Below are 16,877 nucleotides of genomic sequence, written 5' to 3' on the forward strand. Positions count from 1 at the left end.
CCCCCCCGTCCCCGGCAATTACTACTACGGATTTGATTATTTTTAATTTTTTTTTAATTGTGATGATTATGTACAAAATGCGAAGAAGAAAATAATATAAGAATAAAAGATTATAATATAAGAATAAAAGATTATTACATGCTTTATTTAAAAAAATTATATCATTTTTCTTTGTAACACAGCACTTGTTATTTTAAATTAGTAACATATATGTTTGTTATTATTAAAAGTATCTTGAAGAAAGATATTAGTGCTAGAGAGTTTCGTCGCAGAAAGCCCTAAAAAATTCTGCCTCAGGGTGAACCAATAATTTTGATGTTTTCGGAAACCGCCACCATATCTTATAGGGGGAAACTCATAGTTGTAATTTAAACTTAATTTTACACAAAAATATTTCTATTTTCAGATTCTCTGAGACATTTATTAATTGTAACACAATATTCATACCTTGAAATTTTATACCTCAACACCATAAACCTCTCCAACCCTAGATTTTGCAACAATCTCAAGTAACGCAAACGCCATATAATATTGCAATGATATCCAACAGATATTACACTATACGAGATGTCATTGGTTATTTTATATAAGACATGAAGGGCTGGGGTAGCCTGATTGGTAGGGCATTGGACCCGTGTCTAAGAGGTCGTGAGTCGATCCCTGCCGGCCGAATGCTACCGAATGCAATGGTGAATGGGGCATGTTAAATCTGCCGGGTCACAAAGTCATCCATGTTCCCATAACAAATCAATACTTCTGGGGGTACTGAATTAGTGATTGATCTAATGCTAGTTGGTTCTAATGCCACTTGCCACACGGGAAAGCCTGCGTGGTGAAACCGAGCAAATTTAAGGCAGAGTGTACGATTCTTGTTTTTCAGTGGCGCCATCTATGACCAAGAATTCGACTTCTGCCACACCATACGTCACACCTGTTTATAGGGCGGAGCCATTCATTCATCCACAGATCGTAATTTTGACCTGAATCAGAGAACGATCGATCTCCAATCCAGTACCCCCAGAGGTATTGATTTGTTATGGGAACATGGAGGACTTTGCGACTCGACAGAATTTTAACGTGCATAAGTCACCAACTACACGGGGAGTCTTCAGCGGGCGGGGTTCGAACCCACGAACTCTCGGGCATGGGACCAGCGCCCTACCGACCAGGCTATTCTGGCCTATTACGATCTGTGAATGAATGAATGGATGTATGAAAGGGTTGTGAAGTATGTGTGGCTGAAGTCGTATTCTTGACCATTGATGGAGAAGCAAGAAACGCACCCTCTCTGCCTTAAATTCGCTTGGTTTCACCAAGCAGGCTTGCTGGTTGGCAAGTGGCATTAGAAACAACAACATATAGGACATCACTATGCATTTCTCCTACCTTACAGTTTGGCAGTACTGCCTAAGTAACACAAACACCATACAACATCGCAATGATGTCAAACATATATTGTAATAATCTAGTGTTGTCATTAACATATTTTACGGGTGTTGGTATCTCTTGAGTTGATATGATGCAACAGTGTTGCTAACTTTGGCAAGGAATATATGAAGTATTTTTTTCATTAAGCTGTTCCATAAATGTGGTACCCTGCAAGCACCCATCTCAGAGCCTGACTAAGGCAAGGGCGTACGGGGCAGTTGCCCCGGGCCCCTACATCAGAAGGAGGTCCCAAATCGAATAAAAAGTTTATATTATGTTTCCTACTTTAATGAATTTTTTTAAAGCAAAATATCAGTTCAGTGTAAAATCCGTCAGTTTTATGTTAGCTTCTTATCATTAATCTATCTTATGAACACAATCTATATTTTGTAAATCCATGGCTTTCTAGTGCCGAATTCAGTTAAATTTTCACAATTACGATGAACAAAATTGCCCAATCAAAAGCCTGCATTTTTACAAAAATACAGGCTACTGATTGGCTTAATTGAGCCATCATAATAGCAAAAATTTAGCTGAGTTCCGCCCTTATGTCAGCAAGGATATGAATTTTTCACAGCTAGATGACAAAGTTAACAATCCGAAAGCTGCATTTGGCAGAGAATTGTCAGAAAATAAATAAAATGGACAGAACGATATTTCGTCTGACCACCAGGCTAAGTCAGGGCCTGTCCCCTCTGTTCCAATGCAAGACATAGAATACAACCAAGTTGTAATTTATATATATTAAGTGTCTGGGAAAATGTGAATGTTTTTGGTGTCTATTTAAAATGCTTTAATGAATATTTTTATAAATCTGTTTTTGTTAAAAGACTTGTTTGTTATTTCAACCATAAACATATGCGATTGTTATTTTAGGTGGATGATCAAATGAAACTGCTGCAGCACTCTTGGAGTGATATGTTGGTTTTAGATCATCTTCATCAGAGGCTTCACAACGGCCTTCCTGAAGAGATAACAATGCCCAATGGTCAAAAGTTCAGTATGGTTAATTTGGCTCTACTAGGGGTAGCTAGTATGACAGACCAGTTAAATCATGTGTCAGCCCGGTTACAAGAACTCAAATTTGATCCCCTAGATTATATATGTCTCAAGTTTCTACTACTACTCAATCCTGGTGAGTTAGGTCCAATTTTTTCCCTTCAGTTCCTCCACTAAATTATATATATATATTTTTAAATTTTGGAAAATTTAATATTGAGTTGCTGGTGGTAAAAGCTCTGCAGAGTTTGCAAAACTGAACTTCTGCCTTATATATTTTAGATAAATTATTAAAATACTAAAATAAAATCCAATGGTACTGTAGTATATCAGCCACTACAAAAATACAATTCCAAGTCACTATTATATAAGACATGTAAACTCAATTCTATGCCGGGGTACCTTCACATGGACGAAGGTTGACATTGTCGATAACAACTCACCCCCCACAGGTGTGATTGTTTCTCCAATTTGTTGGCCAGAATGGCTTGGGACAGATAGTTTGCATCTGAATGTTGGCAATAGATTTAGAATGGCTGGTTTTGACTAATCTACAGTTTGCTTCTGAATGTTGGCAATAGATTTGAAATGGCTGGTTTTGACTAATCTACAGTTTGCTTCTGAATGCTGGCAATATATTTGGAATGGCTGGTTTTGACTAATCTACTGTTTGCTTCTGAATGTTAGCAATAGATTTGGAATGGCTGGTTTTGACTAATCTACAGTTTGCTTCTGAATGTTGGCAATGGATTTGGAATGGCTGGTTATGACTAATCTACAGTTTGCTTCTGAATGTTGGCAATAAATTTGGAATGGCTGCTTTTGACTAATCTACGGTTTGCTTCTGAATGTTGGCAATAGATTTGGAATGGCTGGTTTTGACTAATCTACTCAAAGCAAAAATGCCACTTGATAATGCATTTGGTTTATTGATCAACAATCATAAACAAACACGATTTGTGTTAATTTTTTTAAGTCTATCTGTATATTTGCATATCATCGTTGGATATCAAAGATGTCATTGTTGGTTTTCATTTTCAAGGAAGGGGAAAGAAATCATGGACTTAAGTTGATTTAAAAACACAACTTTTGTGATAGGGTTTTCCTAGTTAATTTTTTTCACTTTTAATAAGTGATGTAAAATTGATTTTTAATTTTAACTTTTGTAGGATACATTGTTAATAATTCAGTTTTATTAGGAATTATTCATTTTCTGGAGCTGATTTTGATGATTCCAAAAAGATTGCTTCATTTTTACTGTGCTAACATTAACAGAAGATATCAAATTATACATTTTGTGAATTCTGCCCTTGAGCTGAGAGTCAGCCACCCCTGAGTTGAAGATTTCCACTACTAATCCAGTTGTTATTTGGCGATGGTAAGCGAACTCAATGAGCTCGTTTCACAAAATATAAATGAATAACTTTGAATGAACTCAGATGTTTGACTTTGGAGTTCCTTTGTCTTTTAAGTTGGGTTGTACAGAAAAAAAACTATGCGAAAGTAAAGGAAATAATTTCACATCCCCTACTTGTTGTTGGGTTGTTCGCTGATGTCATGTATTTTATTATGATGTCATTTCTTTTCTATGATTTAGCATTAACCTGCTTTTGTAGCATTTTTTTTTAAATAATAAAGGGTTTGAATATGCATTTATCTTAGTTATTTTGTTCAGTTTAATGAGATCTTCTGTTTTGATGTTATTCTTTTTCTTAGATACATTCCAGGTTTTATCTGTTTGGAAAAAAAAAAAAAGAATTTTTTTTGCTATTTTTTGACCAATAACACTTGTTTTTTATTTGTGAAGTGTAAGTGTAATTATGCAAATACAAGACTTCAAATTTTGTTAATCCTAACACTTTGTATTAAATTTACATAATTGATATTTTGAATTTTTTGTAATTTACATGTAAATTTATTATGCTTTTATCTTAGAAATTGACATTTTGAATTTTTTTTTATATTGTTAAAACACTCTATTATTTATTTAGTATTATTAAAATAATGTATAATAAAACATCGATAAATTTGATATTGGATAGTATGACAGTAAAATATGCTTTTGAAAATAACAATTTAATACTTTGATTATTATTATATAATGCATAATCATTTCAAGCGGTTTAGTTAAATTGGGTATATTCGAGTTACATTTGAAAATGCATTATATATTTAAAATTCAAAATAAAAGGTTACCAGTTCTCTAGTTAAAGAAACGCTCGATTCCTAATTGAAACTGATATTAATTGTATTTACACAACAAATCTCTTACGTAAAATCATATATTCTCATATATAAAATCATATATTCTCATATATTCAATCATATGTAAAAGCTAAATTGTGGTAAAAGACCATTTAGTTAATCGATTATGTGTTTGGATAATGAAAAATGTAAATAATTTTATATTTCAAAAAAAAAAATTTTTTTATTAACCACATTGACAATTTCATATGTTGATGAACTTTGTAGCTAATTTTGATCTTTGATGAGAATAACATCAAAGATCAAAATTATTTCATTTTCATATATTTTATTCTCATCACCTAATTGAAACTGATATTAATTGTATTTACACAACAAATTTCATATGTAAAATCATATATTCTCATATATAAAATCATATATTCTCATATATTCAATCATATGTAAAAGCTAAATTGTGGTAAAAGACCATTTAGTTAATCGATTATGTGTTTGGATAATGAAAAATGTAAATAATTTTATATTTCAAAAAAAAAAATTTTTTTATTAACCACATTGACAATTTCATATGTTGATGAACTTTGTAGCTAATTTTGATCTTTGATGAGAATAACATCAAAGATCAAAATTATTTCATTTTCATATATTTTATTCTCATCACCTAATTGAAACTGATATTAATTGTATTTACACAACAAATTTCATATGTAAAATCATATATTCTCATATATAAAATCATATATTCTCATATATTCAATCATATGTAAAAGCTAAATTGTGGTAAAAGACCATTTAGTTAATCGATTATGTGTTTGGATAATGAAAAATGTAAATAATTTTATATTTCAAAAAAAAAAATTTTTTTATTAACCACATTGACAATTTCATATGTTGATGAACTTTGTAGCTAATTTTGATCTTTGATGAGAATAACATCAAAGATCAAAATTATTTCATTTTCATATATTTTATTCTCATCACCTAATTGAAACTGATATTAATTGTATTTACACAACAAATTTCATATGTAAAATCATATATTCTCATATATAAAATCATATATTCTCATATATTCAATCATATGTAAAAGCTAAATTGTGGTAAAAGACCATTTAGTTAATCGATTATGTGTTTGGATAATGAAAAATGTAAATAATTTTATATTTCAAAAAAAAAAATTTTTTTATTAACCACATTGACAATTTCATATGTTGATGAACTTTGTAGCTAATTTTGATCTTTGATGAGAATAACATCAAAGATCAAAATTATTTCATTTTCATATATTTTATTCTCATCACCTAATTGAAACTGATATTAATTGTATTTACACAACAAATTTCATATGTAAAATCATATATTCTCATATATAAAATCATATATTCTCATATATTCAATCATATGTAAAAGCTAAATTGTGGTAAAAGACCATTTAGTTAATCGATTATGTGTTTGGATAATGAAAAATGTAAATAATTTTATATTTCAAAAAAAAAAATTTTTTTATTAACCACATTGACAATTTCATATGTTGATGAACTTTGTAGCTAATTTTGATCTTTGATGAGAATAACATCAAAGATCAAAATTATTTCATTTTCATATATTTTATTCTCATCACCTAATTGAAACTGATATTAATTGTATTTACACAACAAATTTCATATGTAAAATCATATATTCTCATATATAAAATCATATATTCTCATATATTCAATCATATGTAAAAGCTAAATTGTGGTAAAAGACCATTTAGTTAATCGATTATGTGTTTGGATAATGAAAAATGTAAATAATTTTATATTTCAAAAAAAAAAATTTTTTTATTAACCACATTGACAATTTCATATGTTGATGAACTTTGTAGCTAATTTTGATCTTTGATGAGAATAACATCAAAGATCAAAATTATTTCATTTTCATATATTTTATTCTCATCACCTAATTGAAACTGATATTAATTGTATTTACACAACAAATTTCATATGTAAAATCATATATTCTCATATATAAAATCATATATTCTCATATATTCAATCATATGTAAAAGCTAAATTGTGGTAAAAGACCATTTAGTTAATCGATTATGTGTTTGGATAATGAAAAATGTAAATAATTTTATATTTCAAAAAAAAAANTATATATATATATATATATGTATGTATGTATTCCCCCCCCAGATTTACCTTTAATTTAATTTCTACTATACTTGCAAAAAATATGTTTCATTTATTACAGCAGAAGTAAGAACACTGGCGAATGTCAAGTTGGTGATTGATGCATATGAACGAACACAACAAGCCCTGGTTGAATATACACTCAGCTGTTACCCACAATTTCCAGTAAGTATTATTCCTCTTATTTTACATTCCATTATTTTTCAGTGAATTGCCAGTATAACATTGAAATTCTTTCTTGTATACCTTTTTTTTATACAATATATGCCTTTAAGAATTCGATTCTTCCATAGAAAGCCAACAGAGGATAAAATTACATGATAAACATGGTTTTTGTCTTAATTTGTTTGAGTACAAGTTTTTAATATTATGTGTCTGTTGTTTGTTTTTTGTTTAGGTTTTAACTATCTATTTGCTTGGCTAATTTTTATTTAAATATTTATGTGTGTGTCTATATTTAGATTGATTTTGTGAATGTTTAAATGGTTCACATCGATATATTTTCAATTTTAATGAAATTTTTTAGTTTTATCTATAGATTGGTATTTTATGATGAATGTCCCTTTGCATAATTAATCTTTTACTTTGTTTTTGAAGGTTGAAAGTAAAATCAAAATTTTTTTGTCTTAATGTAATTACTTCCCTTATTATTAATTATTTGTAATTATTTTCCTTGCCTTATTTATACACTTCTTTTGAAGAGATTCAGATTAATTTCACTATGTTTTTGAAGAATAGTAGTCGTTAGTTAAATTTTATTAAGATATTTTTTAGTTCAATCTGTGCATTTTTAATTCTCTACTTTTTAAGGTAGTTTTTTTTTGCTGACAGTCAATTAGGGTTTCACTTCTTTGTAACAGAGTTTGAAATATTTAAGAACTTATTTTTTTCCAATGAATTATACCAATCTTTTACCCTTTGCACTTATTTAAATAAATTTTTTCAATATCTTTTTCACGGAATATCTGTTTGCGTGCACACTACATTTTTTTAAAAAATAAAATCTTGAGTTTTACTGATTAGTTAAATGATAATCTAGGATTGTGTACTCTACATGACATGTACTCTACATGTCTAGTATTACTCTACATGTCTCCCATGTCATTCAAGTCATACAAATGTGGTGTGCTCGTTAGGGTGGGCTGAATAATACTTTTATTTTTTTCTATATCGCTACAGTTCTGAAATGTAACATGGGGTTGAGTAAGGAAAAAAGTTCTGTAATTTTTGAAATCAAAAATTTTTTTGTTTGTGAATTGTCTTTAAAGTTTTGAAAAAGTTAGAAATTTAAGATATTTATCATTAATTCTTTAGTATCAAAATGGTTTTACTAATGAAACACAATGATTCATAAAGTGTATTCCACGGTTTTCAAGAACCTGTTGATTTTGAAAAAAAGTCTTAGATGAATGTATTGCAATGAACCTGGAAAATAATCATTCTTAAAATTACTGTAGAATATCTTTATAACTCGAACTTTGTAATGCAATGCATTTTATGTTATACAGATCATTTCACTTATCTTTAAACTAATCTACTAAATATGGCAAATTTAGTCTAGAACAGATCAATTCTTAAATACTTTAAAATAATTTATAGAAAAAAAAAGGAATTTACTGCAGCTTTAGAACTAGCATGAAGCAAATTAATTTTAGTTTGCTTAAACTTTTGAAATTTCAATCTCTTAGCAGATAATTAAACAAATAATATAAAAAGTTAATAATTATTTCTTAATAAAAAAAAATCTTAATTGCAAATTATATTGTTTACACCAACGAAGCTAGAATGCTCTGAGGAGAATTGTGGTTTATAGAATTAAGTTCTATTGATCATCTACTGTATAAGTGACATTAAGTAACAAGCGCAGTTCGTCGTAAATAATTCTAACATCTGTTACAATTATTTATGAATTAATGTTAAAATCAATTTATTTTAAAATGTAAGTATTCTTTTATTTCATTTTTATTTATTTTTTATTTTTTCACAGCTGTTAGTAGAGATTAAATAATAAACTTTATTTTATGTTGAAATACTGTTGTGTTAACTAAAAATATGGCTGAGAATTTTGTTGAAAGTTAAGTTTAAAATTTACTCTAGTTATTACTCTTATTTTTCTTTTTAATTTAAATTTAGTGTAATCAGTGTAAAGTAAGTAAAACATGAAAAGTTTTTATTTATCTATTTTTTTTATTATTTATAATTGAAAGAAATTTGTTATAATTGAAAGTTTTATTTATAAATTGAAAGAAAAAAAATAGAGTGCTGATAATTTTTTATTGAATTTACTCTTTAACAAAACTCACTTAAAACTGAAATATGTAATATATACTGCTTAAGAGAAATATATTTTACACAATATTTAAAATTAAAAAAAATCAAAATTACTTATGTTTATTACAAGTTTAAAAAAAGATCAAAATTACTTATGTTTTTAACAACAAAAAATTTGCTCTTTTTTTTAAAATATATTTTGATTGCACAATATGAAACCATCAAAAATTTTGATTTTAAAAGTTTCAGTATCATATTACCTTTTTTTACCACGTATAACTTTTCTTTACTAAAGCAATATACGAAAAAATAAATAAAAGTATTTTTCGGCCCACCCTAGTGTTCGTGTTATTAAAAGTTTGCAGGCAAATTATGGAGTTAAGCATCATGAAACAATTTGAAATAGATTATTTTTTGAAATTAATTTCTTGGCAATAATCTAGTACCATCTCTCAAGTATATTTATTTATTTATTTTTTTTTAAATTTTAATTAGTTTTTTGATAAATTATAAATTTCTAAATATTTAATTTTTTTTAACAAAATAAATTTTTTTAAACAAGATTTCTGAAAATTTTAGATTTTATTCTGTCTATTCCAAATGTCTTTTCATACTGTGTTTTTCTTTAGTTTGTTTTTCATTGAGATTAAAATTTTTTTTGTCTTTATGAATTTTAAATCAACTTTGTTCAATTTATTTCTAAATGTTTTTTATTTTTTTGAATTTTTTTTGCTGGTAATTAAGAAATATAGTTTTTTGAAATAACAATATTAATATTTTAAATAATGTGATGTTAAAACTGTTAAGTCCTGCTTATTTTCAATGTCCTCAATGATCTTTGATTAAAATTTCAATTATTAATTATTTGGTGAAAATAGAATTCCATCTTAAATCATCTCATTTTAGCTTAATGATTTATTCTATTGTCATTTTCTCTATGAAGTGGAGTATTCTTGCCATTTTGTATTATAGTTATTTAATTAGATTAAAAATAATATTATGAGTATAAACTCAAAATATAATCAGATAAAACTAAAATATTTTATTCATGCAGTTAAATAATATTGGAATGTTTCCAAATGAAACTTGTTTTCAAAAATGAAATTATTATTTCAAATGGTGAAGTTAACATTATAATGTAAACGATATGATTAGCTACAATCAATATACTAGTTAATTATGCCAATTGTTATGCTTTTCAATTCTAAATTAACTGTGCTGATTAAATGGAGAAGTTACAAATATTATGATTATCGTTAAACAATATGATTTGTTACTAATGAAACCTGGTAAGATTTTTATAGTAAAATTAAACAATCACATACTTTTTTGTAAAGATATATACCTCAAAATTAAAATCTTGACATTAGAGAAATATTTAAAAATATATAATAGTGTTTTAACCTTAACTTGAGAGTTTAAACTAAATCTGGTACTTCAGAGCTTTTAATAAATCTAGTTCTAAGATTATGTTTGGAAGGTAATATTTCTTTGTTTTCATTTTTTTGTTTTTTTTGTAAGAAGTTGTTATTAATATTTTAAGTTATTTAATTTTCTTTATCATAATTGTCATAGTAAAATATTTTTAGAGCCGTACTTATTTCTTATATTTATTTAATTTTTAACACAGTTTTTGTTTAAGTTATTAGTTTTTGACACATTCTTTTATCATTTTGAGTTAGTGAGAATATTTTTATCCATATATTTTTTTTGTATTACCTTTATCCTATTTTCTTACATTAAAATATTATGTTTTTATCCTATTTTTTTATTTTAAATGGAGATAATTAGATAGTTTTCTTAATAGTTTTTTTTTATTTTTAAAGCTTTCTTCATGTCTTTTTATGTTTAATTCCTTTTCTTAACTGTTTTTGGCACATACTCTCGAGGCCAATGAAATTTTTCATTGTAACAGAGCTGATGAAAACTCCATAATTTCCTGAGTATTTTATAAATCTTTATCTCAATTGTTGCCAGAATTGATCATTTATAACTATAAAAATCTTTCATTGTGATTCTTAGAAACAGTGTGATTAGTTTTCTTTTATTTATATTTTTAATAATCTTGCTTTTATAGTTTCAGAAAATGGATTCAGCTATTAAATCCTTTCAAACAAACAAATGTTTAACAATTTTTTTTTACGGATCAGTTTTATCTAAAGATTTTATCAGAACTTTTTTTTCTACATTAATTTGATTGTAACCTAATTTCTTTATTCACTGATTTTTTAAAATATAAGACTTATGTGTGTTTCCATTTACTTTGTATTATTTAATTAAACTTCTTCTAAACTTTGACAAAAAATTACATGTTTATTTCAAGGTGCATGATTTGCTTTTACAATGATGTATCAATAATAATAATATCTGTATATATACAGTGAACTCTCGCTACTATGATATCCAATACAGCAATAACTCCCTCTATTACAATAATGTTTCGTGGTCCCGGCGAACTTGCATATGAATTATGTTAGCCTCTTCTCAATATTGCGATGTTCTCTGAAGCAATAAACTCCTGTGGAACGATTTATTTTTCAAATTTCAACCTTATTTTTTCCATTTATTATTGGTTTTCAAATAAAGTAAGAAATTTTATTTTATCATACTTTGCCATTTTTTTTCGGTCTTTCCTCTGACAAGAGAAAACTCACTGCTGATTATGCACTTATCTTATTTCTTTTCACCACAGTGAATAGCTTTTGTATTCAGATTTCAATACCCTATTCTTGACGTACGTAGACCACCCCAAGACCTTCCATTCTTAGAATTGCCTCCCTTTCTCCTAAGAAGTCACTGATTTCATATTTACCTATCTGATTTCATATTCAACAATAATTAACACTCTCCAAATTATATTTTTATATAATATATAAATGGATTTATAGTTAATACATATATAACATTAAAAATTTAAAAAAAATCTTATTGTCTCTACATCCCCCAAGTATGTAGACCCTCGATATAATAATGTATCCCTCTAATACAATATGTTTATTTGGTCCCTAAAATATTGTTGTAGTGAAGTTTTACTGTATGTATATTAAATTTAAAGCATGTCCTATTGAGAATTAAGAGTATTATATATTGCATCGAAAACAAATGTGATTTCTTGTCAGATTTTTATAAAATTTTCAATTTTATTTTTTTGAATGGTAGAACAACTGATTGTTTTATTATTTTTACTTTTTGTATTTTAATATTTATTTTCCTATAGCAGACTTCTTTAACCGCTATGAATAAGACTCTTTTATCTACATCTTACTTTTGCATGATCCTTAAATTTTTTCTTCAACTGAGAATATTTTGTCATTTTAATTGCGGAGAGAAAAGGTATTGTTTTTTAGTTATCTTTTCTTGTGAAAAAGTAGTTGTTATTGGTAAGCATTTTGTTTACAAAAACACTGGATTAAGGATAATTCAACGTTAAAAGCAAAGAATAACTAATTCTTCAAAAGTCTGCATTACAAAATCGCAACATTGGTTGAAAATGTGCTTAATCTGAAGGCATTTTTGAAGAAAAGTTAATGTATTAAGAGATCTAAAATTGCATACTCATAAACAAAGTAAGAGCAAAGTTACAGCATTATAAACTGGAAACTTAAACTATTAAAAAAATTTCTCCACAAATATTAAATTGTGGAGAATGTTACTAGAAATTCTCTTAAGTTGAAAATGTTTCGTTAAAAAATTTGTAAATTTAGGGTGTGTAACTTTGAATTATCCATTTTTTTTTAGTGAGTTCATTCTCCATTTTTATCGTTTTATTTATAAGCAAGAAATAGTTATGTAATTCTTCTTCATTTCTGTTTTTTGTAAAAAGAACTGCATTGAGATTTGTTGTTTTTTAATATTTTTTGATTGCTGTAAGTAGGGCTTTTTGTATGAAGGTAAATAATGATTTACAAATGAAAAAAAAAAAGTGCTTTTAAGTAAAGAAATTAAATTTTTTTTATTAGAATGTAGAAATTAAGTTTTTTTTAAATAAGAATGTAGAAAATATTGTTTTTTGAATGAAGGAAAAGAAAAAACTTTTTTATATTGTTTCGAACTTCTTAATTTTTGCCAGTATTGTTCTAATTATAACTTGCTTAAACACGCGCAGAGTATAAAATGCTTTTTAACACAGGAAGACATGTGCAGAATATTACAAACAATTTAAAAATCTAATTCTTTTACGCTAATGACTTTGTTTTTAGTTTTCAAGTTATAAACAGCCCTCAGCTATTTTATGACTAAGAAAAATGTGTTGTTTTGCTTTCTTTGCACAATTATAAAGCAATAATGTAACAAAGGGGAGAGATATAAACAAGATCATTCTATAATTATTCTATCACAAGACAGATGATCAATAGTGAAATTGTGAGACAGGAGAGGAACTTGTTGTGAGACAGGAGAGGAACTTCAACAATAATTATCCACTCCTGTTCCTTCGGAACAGGAGTGGATAATTATTGTTGAAGTTTTTACATTTCGAATGGGACCCATGCATCGTATCTTGTTCGTGTCAGGGGTGTACGTTCTTATCAGCTAATCCACGCTAAGACCTTCATTTTTTTATAATATGCTCCTGTTTTTATTCAAACAAGTAACTTAGTTACAAATCTTAAAGGCATATTATTATATTTTAAAAATGTTTTGTGAGTATGTTTGACCGTTGTGTCCAGTTGGAAAAAAATTTATTTAAAAGTTTAGAATACTATATTTTTCAGATTCTGGTTGTGTGTAGTATTGTACCTTTTTTAAAAGTTACTGCCAATTGGTGTAAATGTCCGCTATCAGTTTATTTGTGAAAGTATATTATCTCCTCCTGCCCTTTGACCCCTGAGGGTAGACTCATAAATACCAGAAGTGAAATTTCAATGTATACAATATTAAAAATATAATTTTCGTATTAAAAAAAAAATTTTTTTTTTCAATTTTATCCTGACATTTATTATATAATTTTTCTAATAATTATATTATTAAATAATAGTTAGCAAATTACTACATAACTAATGGTAAAATTTACAAAAGAAAACTTAGTTTCTAATTTTATATCTTTGAATTCTCAAAAAGAAATTTATGCTTGATACATCGAAAAAATATAAACATCTCAAAAATTTTTGTAGGCAGAAATCAAATTGTTGTATATTTTAGATTTTATTAAGCTATTTACTATAAAATTAGAAATGATGTTTGAAATATCCCAACAAAATTAAATTGTATATTTTAGATTTTATTAAGCTATTTACTATAAAATTAGAAACGATGTCCCAACAAAAAATTTTCCACACGGATTTTTCTGAAATATTTACTGGATATTTTTATTTTGTGAATGTATATTGAACATTTTTGAGATTCAAGTGTAAAAACAGGAATTCTGAATAATTGTAAACCTATTAACTTCTTTCATTAAGAGTTTCAATCAGCTTTCAAGAAATGTTTATAAATTTGAATTCTCCTTTTGATAGTTTTATTGATTAATAGAAATTTGATTGAGGTAAGTGGACAGTGTGCTGTACTGTGCTCTGGGATCATTTCAATTGAATTGTTCTATGAAATTTTTCTTTGATCATTGAATACCTCAATCATTCTATGAATACTACAATTTTGATGATTCACTGAGCACTTTCAGCAGAAAAATATTACTGAGTTAGGAATATGTTATTTCAAGTTGTATTTATCTAGGAGTTCAATAATTCTTTGCGATTTCGATGATACGCTAAGTTACAGAAGGAGAGAACGTTTCAATTTTCCTACATAATTAAATGGCTGGGATGGATTAGGTAAGTAGAATTTTTTTGAAACATAAATCTTCTATTAAAGATGGGGCCAAGAATAAAACTTTCTGTTTTCTTTTTAATTAATTTTTCTGGCAACATGATGATTCATTTATGTTCTTTTTTCTAACTTCCGAATTTAAATTAATAGTGCTAACTGTTAAACCTATTTGTATGCCTTAATTTCTGTGGGAGAAATGTATCTTCATTTATTTTCTTTGTGCTTGTATTTAAACATAACATTTTATTATAGAAGCATTCAATAGAATATTGTGCGCTGAAGAATCCAAATAAGTATATTTGCATACATGTACTGCTAAATTTTCTAATTTCAGGAATTGTTTTTATTAATGTATAATCATAATGTAGATTTTACTTGCAATCTATTTGTTTATAAATAAGTATTATTTTTTTTTTAAATTTTACTAATGGAATTTCATGAATAACATTGAAGAAATATTTAAACCAATATTATTCCCCTAGAGGTGCTACTAAATTATCTAATTTCAGGAAATGTTTTTATTAATGTATAATCATAATGTAGATGTTAATTGCAATCTATTTATTTATAAATAAGTATTTTTTTAGAAAAAAATTTACTTATGGAATTTCATGAATAACATTGATGAAATAAATATTCAAACCAATATATTTGCTTAAATGGGCTACTAAATTATCCAATTTTAGAAAATGTTTTTATTAATGTATAATCATAATGTAGATATTAATTGCAATCTATTTATTTATAAATAAGTATTTTTTTTAAAAATGTATTTATCTTTGAACTTTATGAATAAAACTGAAGAAATATTCAAACCAATATATTTGCCTAGATGTGCTACTAAATGATCTAATTTTATGTAAAATTTTATTAATGTATAATCATCATAATGTAAATTGTAAAATATTTATTTGTAATTAATATTTTTAAAAATTTATTTCTCATCCATCCTTATGAATTACCCTAGCAAACAAAAACCATCAAATCATCTGGTGAATGTTGTGTTATCTAGGGTTATTGATGAGGTATTTTTTTTTCTCCAGATACTTGTAAAAAGATCACTAACATTTTTAATATACAGAGTTATGGATTAAAATGTATTATTTTGCTGAATTTTGAGCAAAAAATTAATCGAATGTATATAGTTAATTTATTTTTTATATTTTTGAAATTTTTTCAAAACAACATGCTTAAAGAATTATTTTATAGCTTGTTGCAAAACTGTGTCATGATATTTTTTAATCCTGATAAATTCTACAAATAATATTTACTAATTATTTATAATTACAATATTTTTTTAAATTAATATTACAAGCATTTTATTATTTGCTTTTGTAAAATTAATATAGAACAAATTGTTTAATGGATGAAGATTCTAAGTGCTTATGCTAATAAATAGTTAGGGTTAACTTAACCTCTTTTGCCTAAAACGACAAGTGTTATGATGGGAATAGTTCAAATGAGTATTTGGAATTAATAAATTCCACTAATATGAAGCTCATAAACACGAAATAAAGGCAAAGTATAATTTTAATTTCCTATTTTCAATGTTTAAAGTTTAAAACTAGTTTGCTCAAATTCACCGAAATGTCACTTAGAACACTCAGCTCTTCATTTGCCTACAACCATTATGATGAATTATAGATAGAAATAATATTAAAAAAAATTAAAGGTACGAAATTAAAAATCTCTTATTAAATCAACATCATCAATCTTTATCCACATCAGGGTGCGTAATATTTTTAAAAAGTGCTTAAAGGTGCTTATTTTTGATTTACGTTGTTTTAAAAGCCCTTAAAGGTGCTTTTTTTTTATTCGGGGTTTGTAAAAATTGCTTAATTTTGTAACTTTTAAAAAGTGATTTTTTCCTTGCCGTATCGATTGTTGTACTAAATTACGCATGACTATGTAATGTCTTTGAAAATGTTTTTTAATTTTATTGGTTTTATGTTTATAAATTACGAACTTTAAACGATAGAACAAATAATTTTCATTACTGCACCAATCCTAATTATGACTTTTTTTCTTTCGGAA

General features: G+C 26.5%; 1 protein-coding gene across 2 annotated transcripts in view; it reads left to right on the forward strand.

Moving 5' to 3' along the window:
* The window catches only part of LOC107440180 (ftz transcription factor 1), a 190,270-nt gene that overhangs the window by 164,228 nt on the left and 9,165 nt on the right, over positions 1-16,877 (forward strand). Inside the window, exons 4-6 of one of the 2 annotated variants that reach the window (XR_006225056.2) lie at positions 2,305-2,563; positions 6,871-6,974; positions 14,751-14,848. Coding sequence is in view for 1 of the 2 variants with exons in the window: in XM_016053025.4 (XP_015908511.1) it covers positions 2,305-2,563; positions 6,871-6,974 (363 nt within the window). In the remaining variant the exon portion in view is untranslated. The remainder of the gene's footprint in view (positions 1-2,304; positions 2,564-6,870; positions 6,975-14,750; positions 14,849-16,877) is intronic. The other variant, XM_016053025.4, reaches the window with a different exon arrangement.

Source organism: Parasteatoda tepidariorum, chromosome 1 (assembly GCF_043381705.1).
Source record: "Parasteatoda tepidariorum isolate YZ-2023 chromosome 1, CAS_Ptep_4.0, whole genome shotgun sequence".
Taxonomy (NCBI): domain Eukaryota; kingdom Metazoa; phylum Arthropoda; class Arachnida; order Araneae; family Theridiidae; genus Parasteatoda; species Parasteatoda tepidariorum.